At 32.7% G+C, this 23902-nt stretch overlaps 1 protein-coding gene across 1 annotated transcript; it reads left to right on the top strand.

Annotated features, from left to right (window-relative positions):
- Positions 1–1916: 1916 nt before the first annotated feature.
- Positions 1917–8920, top strand: LOC133674389 (lysine--tRNA ligase, cytoplasmic-like). The gene is made up of 17 exons (XM_062095469.1): positions 1917–2075; positions 2174–2249; positions 3109–3180; positions 3296–3461; positions 3557–3650; positions 4182–4267; positions 5380–5495; positions 5572–5634; positions 6221–6346; positions 6448–6730; positions 6821–6917; positions 7012–7168; positions 7699–7842; positions 7952–8020; positions 8104–8247; positions 8393–8444; positions 8721–8920. Exons 1-17 carry the CDS (start codon positions 2026–2028, stop codon positions 8726–8728), a joined length of 1803 nt encoding a protein of 600 aa, XP_061951453.1. The 5' UTR covers positions 1917–2025; the 3' UTR covers positions 8729–8920.
- The last annotated feature ends 14982 nt before the right edge of the window (positions 8921–23902 follow it).

The following is a 23902-nucleotide window of genomic DNA, read 5'->3' as shown; positions in this document are numbered from 1 at the left end:
ACTTATTCAACCTTTCCTTGAATCATATCATTTTTCATAATGTTTATTTACTTGAATCGTTAAGATTTTCAAACTAATTCATTGGAAACTTTCATCATCTTTTGATTAAAAATTGCATGATTGTACGTGGGGCTTATGCATGCGGTTATAGTTATTTATACGTAAAATCATACATTAATTTATTTAGAATTCCAAAATGTATTTCTAAATAATTTCACCACAAATTTATAAAAATCTTGCCTTTAGAATAATTATTTTATACGATCAGAAAATTTACTCGATTTATCACTAATTAACATTTTAAATATTAATTTTATTATTTTATTTCATCATAAATTTAAGTTAACTCACCAGGGATGTTCATCCTATACAACAATAATTCTTCCTCTTCATTTACCATTTTTTAATCGAGGATTACCCTTTCAACACCAGTTTACCGATTTCTAGACCGGGCTTTACACATATATTGTTGGACCTGTAGAAAAAAATTATCAATACAGAATCATTTGCTTATTTCTGCTAATGATTCTAACCAAAATACATTTTTTAGGTATAACAAAAATTTGTATTTTCAAATGATATCGGAGGGGTTTGCAGTTATTGTGGAAATTCTATTTTCTTTACGATTAGTATCCTTTTTAGAAAGATGAGAAATAGTAAAATCTCATAATTTATGATTAATTCATTCAATATTTTCTTTTTTAGAGGGCAAATTCCCACAATTAAATTATCTGTCAGAGGGACTAATACCGTACCCCATCCATCTAGAAAAATTAGTTCAAATCCTTCACTATTAACTTGATTTAATTTTTTTTATTATCACATATCGAATGTGTGTAATAAAACCTGAATTTACTGTGAATAAATAATACTGGAAATTAACTCTTAAAAGTTTGAGAAAGGAAACTGAAGAGGAATTCAACAAGATGGGAGCTGATTATTATTAATTATTTATTACCTACAATAGTCTTGTCATATTTTTGTATTTTAAAGACACTTTTAAAAAATTAATCTTTTTTATTTTTTTTACTTTAAATTAATATTTTTTTATATTTTCAGATTATTTTAATGTGCTGATATCAAAAATAATTTTTTTTAAATAAAAAATATTATTTTAATACATTTCTAAATAAAAAATATTTTAAAAAAATAATCGTAATCATACTGCATTTAGAAAAGTGAAAGATTAGTATCAAAACAACTCTGCAGAATCAAAGATCAAAATTTAATATTATTTTGGCAGCAAGCAAGCAAGCACAGTCAAGAAAGACACTTATAATTTAATATGCGTAATAATAATAATAATAATAGTAATAGTAAAATGGGTAGAATTTAGTCACCTACACTTGTTAAAGAAATACTAAGATGCACGACTGCCAGCTGACAAAATCCGTAAGGTGCTTGGGGGCCAAGAAAAGGAGGGACGTGGGAATATGATACGCGCGCGCTGACTTTTCACGGACCAATCATTTTGGTTCTTTTCATGGAGATAATTTAGGTCTCTCAAATTTTAAATATTATTATTTTTATTTTTTTATACAGTGAACCCTTGTCATGGTTGCATTTGTGTGATGGGCAAGTAAGCATGTTTTCGGCACATTTTCTTTCTCCTTTGCCGAACAAAATTTAGTATTAAATGGGCCTTAAGAGAAAAGCTTTAGCTTGGGTATATATATATTTTTTTAAAATAATTTTTATTTTAAAATATATTAAATTATTATTTTTTTAAAAAAATTATTTTTAAGATGAGTAAATTAAAATAATTTAAAATAAGTAAAAAAAATTAATTTAAAATATAAAATTTTTAAACAGTGTTTTAAAAAAGTCCTTGTCTTGTCTCGTGTTGTGCTGATTCTGCTGAACCCACTTCTAAGGCCTTTTATAAAAGCCCTAGCTAGCGTTACTTTTACAACCATAATAACAATTACGCACCAGCAACAGTCAGTAGTCGCCTTCCAAACACCTCCCCTGCATTTCCCTCTCTCAAACACCTGAACTGCGTCTGCGTGCGTTACTGATTCAACAATGGAGGAGACCGACGCTTCTGCTCCCGCTGAGAAAACCACAAGCAAGAAGTAAGTCTCTCGCTATATGTCTCATTAATTTGTTATTGCTTAAAATTAATTTGTTAAGTGGATTTGATTGTGGCTTGTGCATGTTAACATTGTTGTAGTGCGCTGAAGAAGGAATTGAAGAATAAGAAGAAAGAGGAAGAGAGACGCCTTAAAGAGGAAGACAAAGCTAGACAGGTCTCCTTCCTTTTCTTTTCATTTTTTTCAGTGCTATCTTTATTCTTTTTCTTTTTAGGTTTTAAATTATGACTAAATCACAGCCCGTTTGGAAATTATGGAATTGTGGAGCGTTGATTTCAATTCTAAGCTACTTACTCAATTCTCATGTTTGGAAACCATCAATGACAAGGGATGGGTTCTAGACTATTTATAAGGGAAAGGTGGCATTTTGCAGTCTTCAAGATTTCTTTCCTTCTAAGATGCTTCAGAGTAGACTTGCAACAGTGACAAAATCTTGATGAAAAAGTTTTGCTTTCAATGCATGCGGGTTTTTTTTTTTTTGTGTGTTTGTCAATGGAGGTGACCTATATTTTTATTCACCAAATCTTTTTATTATTGCCTGCTCATATCTAGATGAAATTGGCTTGCCTATATTTACCAGGAATAGTAAATGAATGGCAAGAGAACAATTGTAGACCAATTGATTGTGGATTGTGTGTGTTATTCTCATGTTTTCCATGCCATCGCAAATCACATCCAAAGGGGTGCGATTTGCTTGATAATTGAACCTCATAAATTTTTATCCCAAAGCACCTCTTTTCTTTCTCTGAGATTTTCTACTCTACTCTTAAGCTTTCTTTGTTTTTTTCTCTCTCCTGGGTTCCTGCACACTGATTAGAAATTTTGTTCTCTTCAGCCTTCACAGCTGTTCTTCATCTAATATGCTCCTCTTATTGCCAAGGAATTTTCCTTTACAATCGTATAAAACAAAAAAAAGTTATCTTCCCTTTTGTTTTAATTTGAAAATTTATGATTATTTATGTTAAGTGCATTTCTGTTTTATTGTGTCTTTTAACAATGTTACTCCATTTTGAAGGCTGCTGCCAAGGCCAGCACCCAGGTTCAGAAATCTGCAGCGGCAGCTGATGATGAAGATATGGACCCCACGGTATAACTTTTTTATTCTTGTTTTATCTTGTCTGCACTTGATGAGTACAAAAAACAGAAGTTTTGTTAAGGTTTGGTTTTTGAGTTTGGTTTTTTGTTTTGATTTATGTTAACAGCAATACTATGAGAATAGGTTGAAATATCTCGATGCTCAGAAGGCAGAAGGGAAAAATATGTACCCTCATAAGTTTTTTGTTACACTGACCATCCCTGAATATATTGACAAGTATGGGGGGTTAAGCAATGGAGAGCATCTTGAGGATGTTTCTGTGTCTTTGGCTGGTAACTTTGAACATAGGCACTTTTATTCTATTGTTTTATGTAATTGGCTGTTGTCATGTTCCATTTTGTTGAACTTTATTTTTGTTTTCTACTAGGTCGAATAATGAGCAAAAGATCTTCCTCTTCAAAGCTGTTCTTTTATGATCTGCATGGTCTTGGTACTAAGGTCCAAGTGATGGCTGATGCAAGGTATATTAGATTTTTTCCATATGTTCACCACTTCAAACTCGTTTATGCTCAGTTTGTTGCATTTCATCCTGGTCATGGGCAACAAATCCTTCATTTAGGATTCCTTTGTTGAAAGCGGTAAAACATATTCCATTTTTTGTTGTTCAATCCAATAACTTATTATGTAACAGCGACTATTTTCATCTTTAAGAGCACCTTCACCTTTTGAAACTCACATTCTCTATGTTAATTTTAGCTGCTTTATGTGGATAGTGCTAAGTTAGAAGTAAACAATATGATCTCGTTTACTTAGATGGATCATTGTGATCTTCCTTATGCTTTTTGATTATATTTATATTCCAGTAGTTTATATGCATGCTCATATCAATTGATAGATTGATTAAATTATCTATTGTCTCTCCTTCTCCTTCCAGATATATTGGATTGATTTGTTGCATTCTATTGTGTCTCCCAACCCCATTCTTCCATTTTACTCCTTTCTTTGCTTCTTTTATATTTCAAATGGATAATTTTTCTTTTCTGTAATTTCAGCAAGTCAGGCCTTGATGAAGCGGAGTTTTCTAAGCTCCATTCAAGTGTGAAGCGTGGTGATATTGTTGGTGTCACCGGATTTCCAGGTTTGGTGTGGTACAAGTGTTGGTTAATATCCTAATTTATCTTATATTTTTAACTAATAATATGTTTAACAAAGAAATAACTAAACAAGAGTCTTAGTTCACCTTCAATATTTGTACTATCAAACAAAATATTTCATTCCCAATTCTTTTCTTTGTCCTGACCTAATTGCAACTGAAGGCCACCAATAACTATTGAACTTTGTATTGAGGTGTTCATAGGAGATGCAAATCTCCCTAGCAACAAATATTGTATTGAAAACTTGAGGTGATTGATTCTCTCTGAGATTGAGTAATCATGAGTTCAACTTGTGTTGAACTGGACCTCATTTGTTGTACATAATGTTTAAGCCCTCTCCCTCCAATTCTGTGTGTGTATGTGCATGCGTGCATGTGCTCGTGTATCCATGAATATGCATACTTGTAGAAAGCATAGAATTAGTTGAGAAAAGTACGTAAGACCTAGTTTGGAGAAATTACCTGTGAACTTCCATGATGGCCATGTTCACTAGACTGGACTGCTGTTTGAAGCATATCTCTATATTCTGTGCTGGCTAAAAAGTGCAACTTGTGTATAGTGAGGTGAGAATGGAGAGCTACACTTATATTCTCCGGGACATATTTTTGAAACATTTGAGATATTGATGTTAAAGAATTCTAGGTGAATTTTATAACAATTGAACTGATCAATATCTCCGTTTTATAGAAGTGTAATAAAAAGTTCTCTCTATATGTGGCAAGTATACCTTTGTTGTCTGCATGCTTGCACATGGGCATTCATTTGTATGTTTCTATCAATGTGTCAGCAGAATAATTAAAGACACGATCCAACCAAACAAGACTTGAGAGGAAAGCATCTTTTTTATTTTTTCCTGGTTGGACTGTTTTGATTATTATGTTGAGGCATTTGCAAAATATTGCTCCCTTCTGTTTTATTCAAAGTCAGATTGAATGAGTAATGTTTTCTGGAGGCATCTTGCTATGGATGCTATGCTATAACTGTAATCTTGTCATTTTTTTTCAATCTTAAATATAGATTCTGCTAGGAATTCATCCTTTTAATTATGTTAGTTTTGCTTTTTTTATTTGTTACTTTTTTCTTTTTTCTAATTCAGGAAAAACCAAAAGGGGAGAGTTGAGCATCTTTCCAACATCTTTTACGGTTTTATCTCATTGTCTGCACATGATGCCGAGGCAGAAATCTGGCCCTGGCTCGGATGCTTGTGTGAAGGTTAGAAACTTTTATTGTTCCTCTACTGCTTCAGGCTGAAATTATATTACGATGGAATTGTGTCCTTGTTCTACAGAAATCTGAGGTTTGGGCCCCGGGAACAGTCAGGAACCCTGAGGCATATATTTTAAAAGATCAGGTATTTAGCCAAAAGAAATCAAGTCTGTTTGAAAGATCAGGTCTCTTTTCTTCTCAATTCTTTGCTAACTCTTTTTTTGGATGGACGACTTTCTAAACAAGACCAGTTTGCTGTGCTTGTCAATTACATTTACTATTTGAGTGGTTGAATTAGTTTTGTTGTCTATGTTACTGTCAGACTGGATGGATTTGCCTAGAAAGGATAATGGATGAAGCTGACCTTCTGGCTAAGATTTTTAGCTAGATATAGTTGAATTAGCCATACTAGTAATGATGTTAGCTAAGTTGCATGACTTGCTGTCTTGTAATGCTTGAATAGCGGAATACCAATTGAAACTATGATAGTGTTTTCTTTTGTGAATAATGCAATAAAACCATTATATTATCTTTGAGCTGTGTGACTGTTGAACTTGTAAATTTTTTGTGTCTTGATTTATTCTCTGTTGACTTAGAATGATACTTGGGGAAACTGATAAGATCACGCTTTCCATTCTTTCTAGCACAAGAATAGCCTCCATGATGGGTCTCTGACAATTTCCATTGTCCCTTTGGAGCAGTCATTTATTTGTTTTATTGTTTTGTTTTAGGAAACACGTTATCGCCAACGATATCTAGATCTAATGTTGAATTTGGAGGTTCGACAAATATTCAAGACCAGATCTAAAATCATTAAATATGTGAAGAGCTTTCTTGACAATCTTGATTTCTTGGAGGTTAGTCATCTATTTTGCTGTTCTGCAAGCCTCTACCTGTAATGCTTTCCTCATGTGTAACTATTTATTTCTTGCTGATTTTTTTGAACTTTTGTGCTCAGGTTGAAACACCAATGATGAATATGATTGCTGGTGGAGCTGCTGCCCGTCCATTTGTAACCCATCATAATGACCTGAACATGAAACTGTACATGCGCATTGCACCCGAACTCTTTCTTAAAGAGTTAGTTGTTGGTGGACTCGACCGTGTTTATGAAATCGGAAAACAATTTAGGAATGAGGGTATCGATTTGACACATAATCCAGAGTTCACAACTTGTGAGTTCTATATGGCTTATGCTGATTACAATGACTTGATGGAACTCACTGAGAAAATGTTGAGCGGTAAGAGTGGATATTTGGGATATGCAAAATTCGTTTTTACATTATTTTTATTTTTTTAATTTTACTGAAATACTTGTATTTTTTAAATAGGCATGGTCAAGGAACTTACAGGTGGCTACAAAATTAAATATCATGCCAACGGGCTTGACAAGGATCCAATTGAGATTGACTTTACACCTCCTTTTAGGTCTGTTAGATATTGTTGCTTTTCATCTATAGGATAGTTTTAACTTTTGACTTATTTGTGGGTGATTGAATTAACAGTTTTTTAACTGTTGCAGACGAATTGACATGATTGAGGAGTTGGAGAAGATGGCCAACCTCAATATACCAAAGGACCTTTCAAGTGATGAAGCTACCAAATATCTTGTAGCTGCATGTGAGAGGTTTGAGGTCAAGTGCCCCCCTCCTCAAACGACAACTCGTTTGCTGGATAAAGTAATTCTTCTTCCCCTTCTCTTTGCTTAGTTGACTGTTGTAAAATTGTATGGCGTTGAATAAGAAAGAAGATCTCTCCTTGTTTCCTGGGGCGTGTACCATAGAGAGACCTTTTCACAATTAAGTAGATGAGTCAGCCTTGTGCATGAAACAAGGTCTATGGCTGAGAAAATCTTTAATCATGAAAGGAAACATTAGAAAGTATTTCATTCAATTTGTTTTCTCATTTGTTTTTTCATGTGTTCTGCATTCATTGGGGATGAATGGTGGGAATTTCTATGGTTTGGGGTTTCGAACACCAAAATCTAACAGAAGCCATTGATACCCATTTACACATAATTCATTGTTTGAAACAAAATTACACTTCGATGCCTACTTTTTACATATAGAGATGAAGTAATTACTGATCATGGAGCGTGCTGTACTGATTTTGAGTTAATGTTTAGGTCAAAAGCTGAGTTGTTTTAAGAATTAAAAAAGGATCAAGCAACTGTTCAAGGTTCATGTTATTGTAATTTTTCTGTCTGCAGCTGGCGGGACATTTTCTGGAAGAGACTTGTGTAAACCCTGCCTTCATCATTAACCAACCTGAGATTATGAGTCCTTTGGCAAAGTGGCATAGATCGAAACCAGGCTTGACTGAACGCTTTGAATTGTTTGTCAACAAGCATGAGGTATTTTTCTCAGTTGCATCATTCATACTTTTCATTCCCCTTCAATTCATCTGCTACTTACACTTCGATTTGCGCCTCTTATATTGTTTGATATTATGTGACTGCTCAGCTTTGCAATGCATACACTGAATTGAATGACCCTGTTGTACAACGCGAACGATTTGAATCACAACTCAAGGTAACCCACATCATTTTGCAGTTTGCAATGTCAGTCTAATGACTGGAAATTATACCTGAAAGCAATTTGTTTCCAAATTTCAGGATCGACAATCAGGTGATGATGAAGCAATGGCTTTTGACGAAACATTCTGTACGGCACTTGAATATGGATTGCCTCCTACTGGTGGATGGGGAATGGGTATTGATCGGTTAGCTATGTTGTTAACTGATTCACAGAACATAAAGGTTTGTGCCAAATCACCTCTTCATATTTTATTTTATTTGCGTGTCCACATGTTTGCTTGCCAATACTGCCACACTCGCTACCATGTCAGCACGGGGATTTAATTTTCATCTATCACTCATATTTCTGCTTGCTTTTTGGGGGCAGGAGGTGCTTCTCTTCCCTGCCATGAAGCCTCAGGACGAACCGTCTGCTAAAGGTACTTCTCATCCTGACTCCTGAATCCTACTAATGCTTTATTTAATTCCTCTTGCATTGCCACCTCCCCTTTCTTCTCACCATCATAGGATATTTTGGCTGTATTTAGCTAGATGCGACTGCATTCTTATTTGTTGTAATTACCCTAAGCACCTACAGGGATAGAGGTTACACAGAAAGATGCATAGTTCAATCTACTTGTAGACTAGAGATGCATGTTTCACCAACTCAGTTTTACTTTCATTTGCCATTTAATACTTGTTTTTTGTTACCGCAGCTACTTAGGCTGTCTGAAATTCTGAGATCTGGAGCATGAACCTTCGGTCAGTTATAGAGGTGGCTGTGTTGTCACCTTCAGGATTTTTTTCCCCACCCGACTGATAATTATTTGAAATTTATCTTTGGACTCTTAACGTAGAAGGGCTTGAAATGGTATTCGATGAGCTCATTAAATATATAAGATGTGCTTTTGTTACAGTTCTTGACTATGAGTTGCATCATTTAATTTGGAGATTGGTTTTTTTAGTTTTATTATTATAAAAAAAAGCATTAAAAGAGTTACACTGATGGGGGCCACTTTGTCTTGTGTCGATTTATGTGGAAATACCATTTATATGATAAACGGTGAATCACCTCAAAACTATTTTTTTCAGCTTTCACATCCTTGAATCTTTCTTTTATTTGATTAAGTCTTTCTTTTTTATCAGGTATTTTTGCTTTCTATTTAACAATTCTTGTCTGGTCTTTACAAAATTGATGCTCAGTGAACCATTTTTATAAACACTCCAGAAGATGAATTTTTTTTTTAAATGAAAATACATCATAGAAAAAAGGTAATACATTGTGGGTTGTAATAGTTAAGGTATTTTTTTCCTCATCATCTTTCATCTTTAATTTTATTTACTTATTTTTGATTTAGTTCTTGATATCAAATATGTGTTTATTATTGTAGTAGTTTTTGTAGTTGTGATTCGAAAAACAAGAAAAATATTTTTAATTATAGTTTTTTGAAAGGTAGGTTTTTTAAACAATGTTTTTAGATAAAACTATTATGATAGATTTTTGTTTATAAAATAAATAAAAATAGGTGAAAGAAGATTATTTTAACTTTTATAAAATTAAGGTTTGAAATGTGAAGGTTTTATGTAAAAATTAAAAGTTATTTGGTTAATTAAATATTTTTTTGTGGTTAGACATAAAATAAAAACCAATTAAAATTTTAGTGATTCAATTTCAATCTAAAATAAAATTTTCTTGATAATAAAAATTTAACACTTGCACCATATTTTTTTTATATTGAGAAAAAACAAAATGCTCCATCCTTTAGGTAATCAAACTAGTTTAAACAAAGCTCATTTGGATTGTGAAAGTCTCCCCGAGGCACAATGCTATAGACAGATTGAGCTTTTATTCAAAAACCCATGGAACTTGGTTTTTTTTATTGATTACAATCATTAACAAAACACTAAAGGTATTGCTAAATTATTATAGTAACATTTATAAGACACTATTAAAGTTGTGTTGTGTTTTTTATTTATTTAATTTCACTATTTAACAACTTAATTTTTTTTTAATTCTTCTTTTAATATTATAATATTTTAAAAATTGTACTTCATAATTATTTTTTATTCTTTTTTTGTTATGTTTTATAGTGATCTTATGGGTTTAGTGTGTTTTTTTTTCATGATTTCAAACTTCAACATAGATTAGTTGGAATTGGGGTTTTATAATTCTTTTTATTTGTTTTTTATGAATTTATAATGATCTCATGACTCAGGTCGTGAGTTTAACATGTTAATTTGTTGTTTTTTTTAATTGTATTTTCTAGTTGATATTTTTTTATTGATTTCATCATTCAACATTATATTAATTGAAAATTAGGCTTTGTAATTTTTTTTACATGCTATAGTTTTATCTCGATCTCATAACCCGACGAGGTTGGTAAGTTGATTGAGGTTGGCTTTATATATATTTTTCTTGGTCTTTTTTAATCAAATATTTTTTTAATGGGGATTCATAATTTTTTTTCAATTTTTTTCTATGTTGTTATTCCAATTTCATAACTTGGATTGCAAGTTTAGAATATCTAAGTTGACTGAGTTTAGTTTTTTGTTATTTTCTAATTGATTATTTATTTTTAGTTTTACCCTCCAACAATTCAATCTTCTGTTTCTTTTTTATTTATTTTATCTTTCAATAATATGTTATTTTGGGGATTGAGTTTCATAATTTTTTTTCAATTTGTTTTTTTGTGGAGATATTGTGGTCTAATGGATTTATTTTTATTGTTTTCTCAATTTCAATCTTTAACATTAGATATGTTAGAATAGAAGCTTTATAAATTTTTTTATTTGTTTTTTATGAAGTCTTTTGATTTCATGATTTTGGTTATAGGTTTAATATGTTATCCTAATTGATTTGATTTTTTTTTTGGTTTTTTTAATTGATTTTTTTTTTATTTTTCATTGGTTGGAAACTAGATTTTATAGGTTTTCTATTCTCTTTATAAATTTTAAGAAAGTGATTTTGGTCCCTATACTTAACAAATAGGCCTGAAAAATAAAATCCCAGGAAAATATTTTGCAATCAAGTTACTATATGATCACTTTTACAGTGGTATCCGTTATAGGGTTAAAAAATAAGAGTGAATTATTGCAAAAGTAATTATTACAAGGACAATTTTTTAAGTGTAAAAGTTAATATTGCATGGATGATTGGTTACAAAAATGAAAAGGAGGTAATCATTACAAGAGTAATTAGTACACGTGCTTGGTACCAGTGTAAATGTTCAAAGGTAAAAATATTTTAATATTTCTTAAATTTAATATTTTTTAAAAAATCAACAAATTACCTTATACAAATAAAACTCAAATCCTAAGAAATACAATAAGACAATAGAAAAGGTTAGGTGGATAAAACCTTGTAAAAATCTCTCGTTTGATCATTTCTTTTCCAAAATCAAAGACATTTTTATTTTGCATTATCTATTTATTTACTCAAAAAATGCTTTTATTGGTGAATATTATATCCCTCAATGAACATTATGTCCATTGATAATAATAACAACTCGGATAAATAAATAGATAATATATTTTGATACTATTTTGGTTAATAATTTTTAACTCATTTTGATTTGACTTGTGTGTTGATACATGAGGTTGTTGGGCATCTTATATTTGTTGAATTATTCCGAAAACCCAACTTCTTTTCTCGAGCCTCAATATTTCTCTGTATGCCCAGGTCTGGTGCTATATGGGCTAAAGCTTTTTGAACCTTTCAGTTTTCATGTCCATGGTCTTCTTGTAATAGAACTTTAACTACAGGCCTCACAAAAAAACAAAGAAAAACAAAAAAAAAAGCCTTCCCAGTGGACACAGAGCCAAATTTTCAAAGAGAAAATTTGGAAATATATTCTCATATCAAAAAGATTAAAAAACAATGAAAATATATATATAATTCAAAGAAAAAAAATAATTTTTTTCTTACATGTGGCCCCGCAGCTAAAACAAAAAACAGGCAGTAAGTCCTCTAAGAAAAAAAATAGTAGCCCCCCCAGTTATCGGGGGCAGCTAAGAAATCCGAGATTAATTTTAAGATTTTGTCTGATAAACTCTTGCGGCTATATATGGAGTGATTTTAGGGCAACGTTCTAAACGAGAGCAGATTTGGTATCTTGAGCAGTCCAAAGACTGTCTTTAGTGGGGTTTGGTAAGAAAATCCACAATTTTTAGACAAAATATTAGTAAATCAAATGCGCACGATCCATGATTTGAAACCAACGACTGTTATTTTGTACCTCTTTGGACTTACCAGCAGTGTTACTCCGGTAGCCACCTGATTTATTAAAGCACAAGATAGCTTTACGGTGTGGATGATGATGTCGAGTGAGAAATTCTACAAGTTATTTATTGGGTTTATTTAAAAAAAAAAAGAAGATAAATACAAAGAGAAAATAAAAAAATAGAACCTAGGAAGAATATTTTCTTCTAAAATTTCAAACACTGAGAGCGACAAACATCATGAAAAAACAATCAACATTGGCGCTCCGATTCTCCATTCAAATTGTGAATTCCATTTTAGAACCAAATCCCATTCCATCATTCCCACCAAGACCCCTTGCTTATTTGCTGGCCATAAGATTACGACTTTCCCACTTCGCCAAGTCCTCTCTTTCGCAGCAAGAAGAACAAGAACCTCAAGCACCAAAACCTCAAATCCAGCCACAAGTTGCAAAGCCACAAAACAAGCAGCAAGTCTTTCAATTTCAAACAAAATAATAGATTTTGAATCGTGGGTTTTTCACTTCATGACCTAAATTCTTACCTTTATTTTGTTTCAGGCAGGGACAGAGCAAAGAATTTTAGTTTGTCGGAGTCAAATTAGAGAAAAAAAAATCTTAGAAGCGGTCAAATGTTTTTTTTTTATTCTTAAGATTAAAAATCTAATTTATTAAAGGAGGTGGCCGAAAAAGATTTCTTTCCTTGCAGGGCCTCTGTCCCTGTCAGCCCCTCTTCCTTCGAGATCAAAACTTATAGATGCTTCAATGCGATTGATTCGCCAACAGTTGGATACTTATTAGCAGGCAGTAGAAGTGATCATGCGTTGCGATTATCAGCAGCTACGGCAGAAAATGCGTCGTGAAAGAGAGAGTTAAATGTTGGCCAACGGATAACCAAATTTGGGATCGATTTAGGTTTAGTTTAGATTCTGAAAATGGATCATTTTAATTTCAAAAGAAGAGAAATCGTTAATTCAGAAGAAGACATGTAAGACTAAGATAGTGAAGACAACTCATTGTTAACAACAAGAGTGAAATTATTTAATTTTTAATTGAGAAAAACATACATAAAAATAGTTTGAGTAATATGACTTAACTCATTAAAGTTGTGATTCGGGTTATATAATTAATTAGGTTCAATTTTATTTTTAAATTCACATATAACTTAAATATATTAAAAAAAAGGGTTGAAAAGAAGTCTAGTAGTGCACCCTGGTTTTTTGAAAGGAAAATCACAAGTGTGTGGCCTTAAGCATAGGCTCGTGTGCATGACCTTGCTATTTTTTTATTTAAAGAAGTGAATGACCTATCGCCTGCCTTTATATTTTTGAAAAAAATGACAAACGACACATTGTCTATCAGCTCAGATTTTAATTGAAAAATCAGTGCTATGAGTTTTTTTATCCAAAAAACTCATTTTCAACCTAAAAACTCCCTACAAACATTCTTAGAACATAAAAAAACCGACCTCTCAACCTAATAAGCTCAAAAAACAGTCCAGATTACAAAATCAAATCGAATAAAATATCTCATCTTGGACCTAGATTTGGTTTTTTAGGCTTTAAATAACTATCAGAAGACTCCCTTCACCTGATGGAACCTGTTGACACTAATATTGTTAACCATTTTGGTGATTGAAATAGATGTTAATGACAAACCTTTTCTTTCTATGCTAGAATTCAGTGAGCTCTCTGTACTGAAAATGATGAAAATAAAATTTGACATTAAAATTGAATTTTTGAAAACTTAAGGGATTGATCACCTATTAAGTTAAAAAGATGGGGGACCAAACTAAATTTTTTGAATGAAATTCGAATCTGCCACCTATTTTGCTTGTGTTTTTCATTTTGGTCCTATGTTTTTTAATTTCACCCTCTCTTAAAAAAAACTGATTTGTTATTAATTTAGAGGTACGAAAGAGTTTAATTGTATAAAATAAAAAATTAAGGATCAAATTAAAAATGTTAAAACATCACTATTCCAATCAACAATGATATATAAGATGATGTATAAGAGAATGAATATAGTAAAACAACTGCCCCTTTTAGTTTCTTTTAATGTAGTTACTTAATTACATCATTGTTTTGTAACCTTTGTCCCTTCCTACAATGGATGTATCATGCTTTTTGAGTGGCCTTTTTAGTGTATACGTAGTCACTTAATTACATCAATTTTTTTTAATTTTTTTTATACTTTTGTCCCTTCCCAAAAATGGAAGTATATATCATGCTTTTTTATTCCCCCTCCCCCGTTTTTTTTATTTTTTGGTAGAGGATCATGCAAGCAATTTTGTTAGAAGCAGCAAGATAGCTACATGTAACTGGTCCAAGAATAGGTGTTTTAAATGCATGAGGCTTCCCTTTTCATTTATTGTTAAAGATAAAACAGGGAGTGTACGTGTCCCAAAGGAGTGGACATCTGACATCAAAAGCAGGTGCTCATTTTGATGCCTTGCTCTAACACCTTCTATCTTTTCTTGTTATTATTTTATCATGCTAATCCACTTGTTTAATCCCATTTTTTCTCATCCATTAAATTAAATTCTTTTTCGATATAATTTAAATAAGCTCTGTCTAGATTAATTCAAATGAATATATTAGAAGATAGATAATTTATAATAAATTTCATGCAAATTAATTGGTGGGGGTGTTTGGATATCTTCCTCCCAACAAAACACGCACAAAGAAAATCAAATGCAGAATCCTGAGGGGTAGCTCAATTCATCAGGTCTTGGGTTTGCTCTTCAATGGTTACGAGTTCAAGTTTCTTCAGTGTCACTGATAGCTTAGATGATCATTAATTTTAGAATCTGTAAAATTAATCAAGAAGTACATAAGTTACCTGGATATTCATATTAATAATAATAAAAAAAAATCAAACGCAGAAAACCTCATTGAAAACATAACTAATATGATATGACCATAACCAAACACAAAGCGAAAACATATATCCTGTGGACATGGAGCCATAACCAACTAGGTAGCTAGATGGGTATCGACTGGTTGCAGAATTATGGCCATCAAATGAGAAAAACAGAAGAAACTTGATCAATGACAAAGACAGACAACGTGTAATAAAACCACTTGGCTAGTGGATCTTGTGCACTTTCCATGTTCTCCATTACTTCAAGCCATTGCAGCGCCTGCTGATTCAAAGCATCCGACCAAATACCATTTAATTTGCAAGAAAGCCTTTACACTGCATTAAAGTCTAAAGGCTATATAGATACTGCTGAAGAACAAGTGTAGCTATGGTTTTTTTTTCTCCACCTGTATCATTTTATTCTTGAAACAAGCCATGCTCATTTTCAAGAATCTCTATAATGAGGAAAGGAGTAAAAACAAACTGCACCACCCAGAATAAAGCACTGGTGGACACAAATTGGTGGGTATAATCACTTGTAATCCCAAAGGAGATGCTTAGTTTCTCTAGTGGCAATAATTCGCGGTCTTTTCTCTTTAGTCTATTCTTCTGATGGTCATTTTTGTATATATCCTCCTCTTTTCTTTTCTATTTAATATTAGGTGGAAGCTTTCTTTGCTAGTGCCAAAACAATCAGGTGGGACAAATGGGATGGGGCTCTGGTGAGAATATTAATTTATATAGAAAAAGTTTTCCTAAAAAATAAAATTGTCATGGAGTTGAAAGATGCTGGTCCAGCACGTTGCGGGTTTCAAAAGGAGGAGGAAAAAAGAGAGGCCATTTGCCTAGTCTTTCACCAATGCACACCAGACTTTGGAAAATTATCTATTCATGCTTTACTTGGTGCATGTTTGGCAATGAAGCTTAACCTATTTTGTTTTTGTTAAAATTTGATTTTTTTTTTGTTTTTTAGCATTTTAAAATCATTTTAATATATTAATATTAAAAATAAATTTTAAAAATAAAAAAATATTTTAAAAAATAACACATACCATCACGTTGTCAAATATTTTTTTAAAACTATCTTCATAAGATATATCCTAAGTTATTGGAGATAAATCAGTAGAACGGCTGCCTTCTCAAGGCTTCGATTTATTCTTCTGGAAACCATGGATTAATGAAACAAAACACTATGAAATAGTTTTCTAATAAGGTAAAACAAATGTCTTAGTTTATTTCTTAGAATTGGCTTCCTTCATTTTTCATCAATATAAAAACACCCACAAAGGAATAAATTAGGCACCATATTAATCGTTTCTAAAAAAAATAAAAATAAAAAGGTCGTAAAGATAAAAATTGTCTTCACCGATTTGGCCGTGCAAAAGTGGCCGTCTTCAATGCCTAGTACCCCCACAGGAATGCCACCAGATCGGTGGTCGACTCCCATTTTGCCGTTCATTAATTCCTTTGCTGAGTTCATAATAGTATAAACACAACCAGTCCAGAATCAAGGCCTCCTCTTTGTTATATTTTCAAGTTTCAATTTTGCCAGACGCATGGAGTGCCTGTAGGAATGATTTCAAGGTCAAACCCTACAAAGCTAGAGACCCACACTAGGTCATTCATTATTACACAGTTCTAATAATTACATGCCCTTTCAGCTCGATCGTTGACTTGTATCATTTGATCTTCAACAATTTTTCATCAGCATCAAGACGGGATAGTTTCTTTGTCATTTCAGTTACCATCACATCAATTTCATTGGTGATTGACGATATCAAAAAATAACTTATTTTTTTAAAATATAAATATTAGACTACCGCATCATTATTTATAAATCAATTGATAATTTTATCCCAAAAAACTATAATTTTTATAAAAAGAATTATTTAATTGAAAAATCTCTTAAATATTCTTTTAATAAATTGATTTAAAAGACACTTTTTTAATCAAAAATTACAAAAAAAGTCAAGAATACTTCAATATATATATATATATATATATATATATATATATTAGACTACAAATCATTTTTTAATTGATTTTTTTTATAACTTCTAGTGACTAGAAAATCAGAATTTAAATTTTTTGATTTCAAAAATATATTTTTTCAATCTTTTTTCACTTAAAATTACTTAAGAAGCATTCTAAAACCTTTAATAAACTCATTCAAAACAAAAAATAAAAGTATATTATCACTCTAAAAAACCAAAATCAAGTTGAATAAAAAACTTTGCAATTTCTTATTTACTTTTTCAGACAAAGCTGAGAAACATCATTTTTTTTTGAACTTTTCTCTTATAGACAAATCTATTTACACAAAAATTAGTTTTTTTAGTGGTCAAAATATAATCAACCAACTATTTTCTCTATCTATTTTTTTTTAGTGACTATCTTTCCTCTCAAATTTTAGAGACTGAAACTTGAAATAAATAACTCGATTTTAGAACACCTTATAAATATTTAAAAAAAGATTTTTTTTGTTTTTGTGTTAAATTTGATTCATATTGTTTTTTTTTCACTTTATAGAACCAAATTTTATCAAGCATCAATTTAGTTTTGTAATAATTATTGAAATCATATGAACACGCTATGACATGTAAATCGTAACAAATTATAATGCATAAAACCGTATTAACATAAAATGAAGAGATAAATTGAAGAAATAAAAAAAGTTCGTATCTAGATGATTTTGCAAGGAAAAAAAAAAGGCCGACTCAAGTAACAATATACACAATACAGCTAAGTGCTTTTGAATAGAAAAGAAACAGTAAAATACCAAAGTCTTTTACTTTTACTAGTTCTATAATATAATATAATATAATTATAATTATCATGCACGGTTGTTGTTCCTACCACGGGTGTTGCTTTTTGACTGTCCGCTATATCTCCAATCTGATTTTGCTAAATAAGTATGACAGCATTTGATTTACACGATCAAGTTACTGATCACACAAAGCAAATTCGAAATTGTCTTCGATGTCTTAGAACACACGCAAGTATAATATACAATCAATTGTCTTAAGACTGAATAAAATCTATGACGAAGAGTGTTATGACGTGGAGGCGTTGAAATGCAGAGCTGTCTCTTAAAAATAAGGAGAGTATTTGATTTAATTATAAATTTATGATTAGAAGGAGTTGTTATTTACTATCATGTTCACTAAAAAAATTATGATATGTAAGAGTTTGATATGTAAGAGTACTTAATCCATGGTAAACTACATCGTTTAGTGATTTGTTAATCTAAAACAAGTTTCTATTTGTTGGTCTCATCTAAGGTTCAAGACAGATCTTTTTTGGTGAGTAAATTTTTACCTTGTCGGGTTAAATCTTAACAATTTCAAAGTCCAGTTTTTAGTAATGCATTTATTTTCTACTTTTGTATCTTTAATACTTGAGGATATATTTTACAATATAATTTATGCCCTCAAATATTAAAGTCTACAGCTAAATCCTAACACTCTGAATATTAATTAAACAAATTAATTGTTATGAGATTTTTGGTATTTTGATCAAATCATAATAAATAATCATAAACTGGTTACGATATCCATTTTGCATAATAAAATACGATTTTTATAGAAAATATAAGCGATAAACCTTTATAATGTGGTAATATGCACAAAAACAAAACATATATGTTGTGTTTTTGAAATGAGGAATTCTTTTGAAATGTTTTAGATTTTTTTGAAGTTTCAGAGAAAAAAGAGTTTTTTTAATTTTATATTTTACAGTGTAAGTCTATAGCCCAATATTAAATGAAATTCTTGAAAAAAAACATGCTTTTGTTTTTTTATGGAACAAAGGGTTTTAAAAAAATTGGAGAAAAATCATATATTTTTTAATATCAGGTCTATATCTTATAGCGTAAGTTTACAATATGATATTAGACAAAAATATTGGGAAAACATATGAAGGGTCCACAAATAATTTCAAAATGATCCCTGAATTTTTTTAGATTCTTTTTTATTTTTATGGGTTTGTTTGACTATACACATAAATATAGAAAAATTAAAACTAAAAGGAAAAGCTTAGTAAATGCGCTCTTAACCTAAAATCGGAGGCAAATAAAATTCTTTAAGGGTGTGTTTGAAAAACACGTCCTAAGAAGCCATACAAAGCTTTATATCTTAAGAAAAAATGGGGCGTGCTGAACACACTCAACCATATAGGATAGGCCTATTGGGTTTGAGGCCCAAACCTGTATATGGGTTGGGCTTAGGCTTGACCCAACTCATTTTGCTGGGCTAAAAAATGGCCTAACTAACCTTTTTTTTTTAGATGTGGGCTGAAACAAGGGTCTAGTCCATTTTAGCCACCACTGGCTTGACCTAGTGGTGGCTGCCAGTTACGTGAATTATTCTTTGACATTACTAGTATGTTATGACATGCCTCTAAAGAAGATAACATGAGAGAGAATGAGAGCAGAAACTTATATGGGTTGAATGAGGGTGTTTTTGGTTGGCTCACAGTTGAGTTGTTGATGGTCCACAACAGCTGCTGTCTTGAGGAGGTGCTTGTTTGGGAAGTGTAGAGACTGCAATGGAGGGGTAGTTATTCACAATGTGGAGATGAGATTAGTATATGAGTGTGTTTCTTTTGGGTTTTACCAAAATATAAAGCTACTGTGTAGAGGGAGATGTTTTGTTGGTTTTTTTTGGCTTTGAGCAGAATGGAATGGTTTCTGTGTTTTTTTTTCCTTCTCTTTTTTTCAAAGAAAGGCTAGTGTTGGGGTAGTTTTTCTTCGGTTTCCCCCCCCCACCTCTCTTGCATGAAATCTATCCCTATTTATAGGGGTGAAAGGAGCATGAGGGGTCTCGTAAGCATCGTTTATGACTATTGATTCGTCTTGAAAGGATCCCATTCGTTGACCACAAACCAACAACCTGGTCTTACAAAACCAAGTTATAAGGCTGACTGGGTTACGGGATTCAGACCATTTTTAAATTGACTTTTTAGGTGAAAAATTAGCAGTTTTCGACTCGAGAGTGTAGTGCGTTGTCAAGTCACAAGGGTGGCATGTTTATTTTCTTATATGGTAAAGGTATAAGAGAGAGAGAGAGAGAGAGAGAGAGAGAGAGAGAGAGAGAGAGAGAGAGAGAGAGGCTGAAAAGGTGACATTAGAGCTACCACTTCCAGGTTTATTGGAGAAGATGATGAATAGTATCAAGATGACATGTTATCTGACTTTTTTTTTACTTGGCATTGACCAAAATGACGTCATTTTAGTCAAAACGTAGCCAAAATGCACCACTTCATTTAAATAAAATAGTGTCGTTTTGGTATTTAAGGTAAAATTAGGTTTTAAATTTCCTCTTTTCATTCCCATCTCTCAAACTTTCAATTATTTATGTAAGTTCTCAATTAAATTTTGATTCTAAAAAGTAGTTCAATTTCACCTCTGCTAAGTTTAAAAAAACGCTCCCTAAATCCAGTATGTTTTTCATCTTAGTCTTTTATCATGGATATTTTTAATTTTGTTTTTAATTGACATTTAAACTTTTTATTTCTTTAATTTCATCTTTATTTTCAGCTGAATTTAACCCCTGAATTCATACATCTTTTTGCAAAAAAGTCTTTAGTTTTGAATTTATTTAATTTGATCTTTAATTAATTTTAAACTTTAATTTTCTTGTAATTTTATTCATAATTGAGCTTTAAAAATTTTTAATCTGGTCTTCTAAAATTTCAATATCAAAATGAAAAAGGATTTTCTCAGGATATTACTAACATTATGGCCATATTTTTTATTTTACTCTTTGTTGTGGTTGAAGGGAGTGCATGCGAGAGCCGGGAAGGGAACGGGGTTATCAAGTGGGTCCAAGGACCTTCAAGGACAAAGCATGACAGTACATGCGTCAAGAGAAGCTAGCCTTCCCCTTTGAGCTTCCAAAATCTAAAAAGGTAGAACCCTATCAGTGACAATAACTGGGGAATTAAGTAATGTTACAAAGAACTCTTCGGCATCTGATCTTGTTCATATTATTGCATGGAACGTTCTTTGGTTCAGCTTGCTTGAATAGTTTAACATTTGATTTGCTCAAATCTTTTCATCTTTTTATAATGAACAGATTCGTTTAAACTCCTGTTTCATTGGATAAAACTGGGGGGAAAAACAGATAAACTGAGGATTCAAGAAGGGATATTGGTGCTTGCGCATGCAGGGCAGGCAGATCGACCCATAATGATTGAAGAAAACACATGGTGCATGCAACCTGTGTAGCTGTACTTGTAGAAGACGGTGTTTCATGCCAAACTGTCATGACAAATCATGCCATGTAAATGAAATTATGGATCATGCACGATCGACCAAGTGAATCTTTAGGTAGGGATGCAGAATAAAATTAATAAATGTCACATGTTTACATGTTATTTGTGGAGCCTCTTCTGCCTTTCCCTTTGTTAAAAAATACACATTTATTTTCTTGACAGAATTACTCCCCGACTCTTCATGCGTTGAGCTAGGAGAGAATAGCGCAGCTAGCTACCTTATTTTTTGTTTTAAAGTAATTTTAGAATCTGAGATTGCGGTCAAAATATTGTTTGTTAAAAAATTAATTTTTTATTTAAAATTAAATTTTTTATGTGTTTAGATTGCTTTACTACGTAAATATTAAAAATAATTTTTTTAAAAAAATATTATTTTAATAAATCCCTAAAAAAATATTTTAAAAAATATTTATTATTACAATGTTAAACACACACCCGTTCGTAAGATTATTTCATCGGTGATGTGCATGATGGATGCATTTAGTCTTAATATTAATCCATCAAGTAAAAATCCAACAAAGTTAAAATAGATGATATCATATATAAATAAGATTACAGCAATGTCAAGGTTGTATATTATATGTTTCATAAAATAGGAAATTAAAGAATAGAAAATTAGTCTAAAAAGAAGTAACGGTATTGTTACTGGAGGCTTCAAGATATCAAAATTACTAAATAATCTGAAAAATCCTCCGACCATTTAGATGTTGGGAATTCCGACCGGTGATGTTCTGATATTTGCTCATCGGAGGCTTAAGCACACTGACACAATATTTTACGTGGTTCGGCAAAACCGCCTACATCCACGGGAGAGGTTCATTTTATTAGAGATAGAGAAAGGATACAATAAATACATGTAGAGGAGGAGGATTACATCCACTCTACTCAACTCATCAACTCTCTTGCTGCATTTGCAGCTGCTGCAATGGCAGCAAGGTTGTTGCCATTGCAGCCCCTCACTTTCTCTCTTCTTCTCTACATTTCTTACAACTCTCACACTCTCATTTTGCTCTCTAATGTATGCCTCTATTTATAGGCATCTATGGCAGCTCATCTTGCTCTTTTGTCATCAATGGTGGCTGCCAAACTTACCAAACTTTGACATTAGACAATGGTTGTTGGCTGCCACCAACAACCCACCATTTCAGCCATCTTCTTTGACAATGGTGGCTGCTGCAATTGTGGGTTGTTGCACATTAATGGCAACCAACCTAACAATCACCCCCTTTGCCATTCATGTGGGGCAACTGTCCTCTTGCTTCTTCGGCACAGGCTTGCATCTTGCAGCTCTTCCAAGCTTACCATTCTGAGAGCGTCTGTGGCCGAGTTTACAGGTACTCGCCAAACCTTTCAATCATCAGAGTTACCAAAGCACACCTTTTCTCACACAAAAGGATCACTACAACCAGATAGTCTGTCACTTCACATCTGAAGAGTGTTAACGCTTGTCTCTGGAACACAACATTCCCCTTCGAGCGTATCAACCATGCTCGGTCCGGAATGATTCATCAAGCCTTACACCAAGGCTTACAACACCCCCTCAAACAGAAATTTCTTTTTCCAAGTACGACAATCATTATTTGAGTATCTCAATATGATCACGAGCTTACCACTCTTCAAAGAGTCTACTCATCCAGGAGTTGCGCCTGCCCTCTGTTCCACCCTAGGAACCACGCCTTACTTCTCCTTGAGTCTCTCGCTCTTAGTCGTAAGAGTCTAGGTAGCTCTCCACCTTTAACCATGGGGGCAGCCCATTAAAGGTTGATTCATATCTGTCTTCATACTCTGAGTATTACAATGCCATTACCGAGCTCACCACCTTGACAAGAGTCAACTCGTTCTCGGAACCTGCGCATGCCCTTCTGCTTCTTCGTAGCAACCGCGTCTTAGTGCTCCACAAGTCACACACTTATTGTCCAAGGCAAATGTCTTCTAGCTCATTGATCTTTAGCATGGGGGCAATATCCATGAAAGTCAATCCTGCATTTGTCTCCATACTCATCATAGCCACTTCATTGGCTATACACCTGTCCACTCATATCTAGCCATCACATTGGCTTTGGGGCGTTCTGAACTGGGCTTACATTGTGGCCCACACACCTTCTCCTTAGGTGTCTCCGCTCGTCGTCATGCAGCGGTCTAAACTGGGGCTTCTATCACGGCCCTCACACACCGTCCATCTAAGGTGTCTTCACCTTTCATAGGTGGTTGCATCCTCCTTCAGCTGAGATGCTTCAAAGTGGCTCCAGAATTCTCTACCACCATGTGCACTATGGGAGAGATAGCTGCCACTAATCACATAGAAAGAGAAACTTGCGGTATACTCCTCGCAATCCTCCACCTCGATTTCTATGTTTGGAGCTTCTATGCCTTTCTGCTTGACAGCTCCACCTACACCAACTCTCTTTGGTGTCTTCGCCTTTCGTCATAGGCGGTCGCCTTTTATCACAGGCGTTTGCACCCCTTTAATTAGGTGCCTCTACAACAGCTCTCTTTCCATCCTTGCATGCATTGGAAAGGTCTTCGCCTGTTGTCTTCATCAAGAG

Source organism: Populus nigra, chromosome 15 (assembly GCF_951802175.1).
Source record: "Populus nigra chromosome 15, ddPopNigr1.1, whole genome shotgun sequence".
NCBI lineage: Eukaryota > Viridiplantae > Streptophyta > Magnoliopsida > Malpighiales > Salicaceae > Populus > Populus nigra.
Note: the sequence above shows the minus strand (reverse complement) of the source record. Positions and strands in the feature narration are given on the sequence as shown.

What these genes read in the sequence shown, in the direction of transcription:
- LOC133674389 (XM_062095469.1), top strand. Translation starts at nt 2,026, where the DNA reads ATGGAGGAGACCGACGCTTCTGCTCCCGCTGAGAAAACCACAAGCAAG. An exon ending in TGTTTCTGTGTCTTTGGCTG is followed by an intron (nt 3,462 to 3,556) that starts GTAACTTTGAAC and finishes GTTTTCTACTAG; the next exon opens with GTCGAATAATGAGCAAAAGA. An exon ending in CACTGAGAAAATGTTGAGCG is followed by an intron (nt 6,731 to 6,820) that starts GTAAGAGTGGAT and finishes TTTTTTAAATAG; the next exon opens with GCATGGTCAAGGAACTTACA.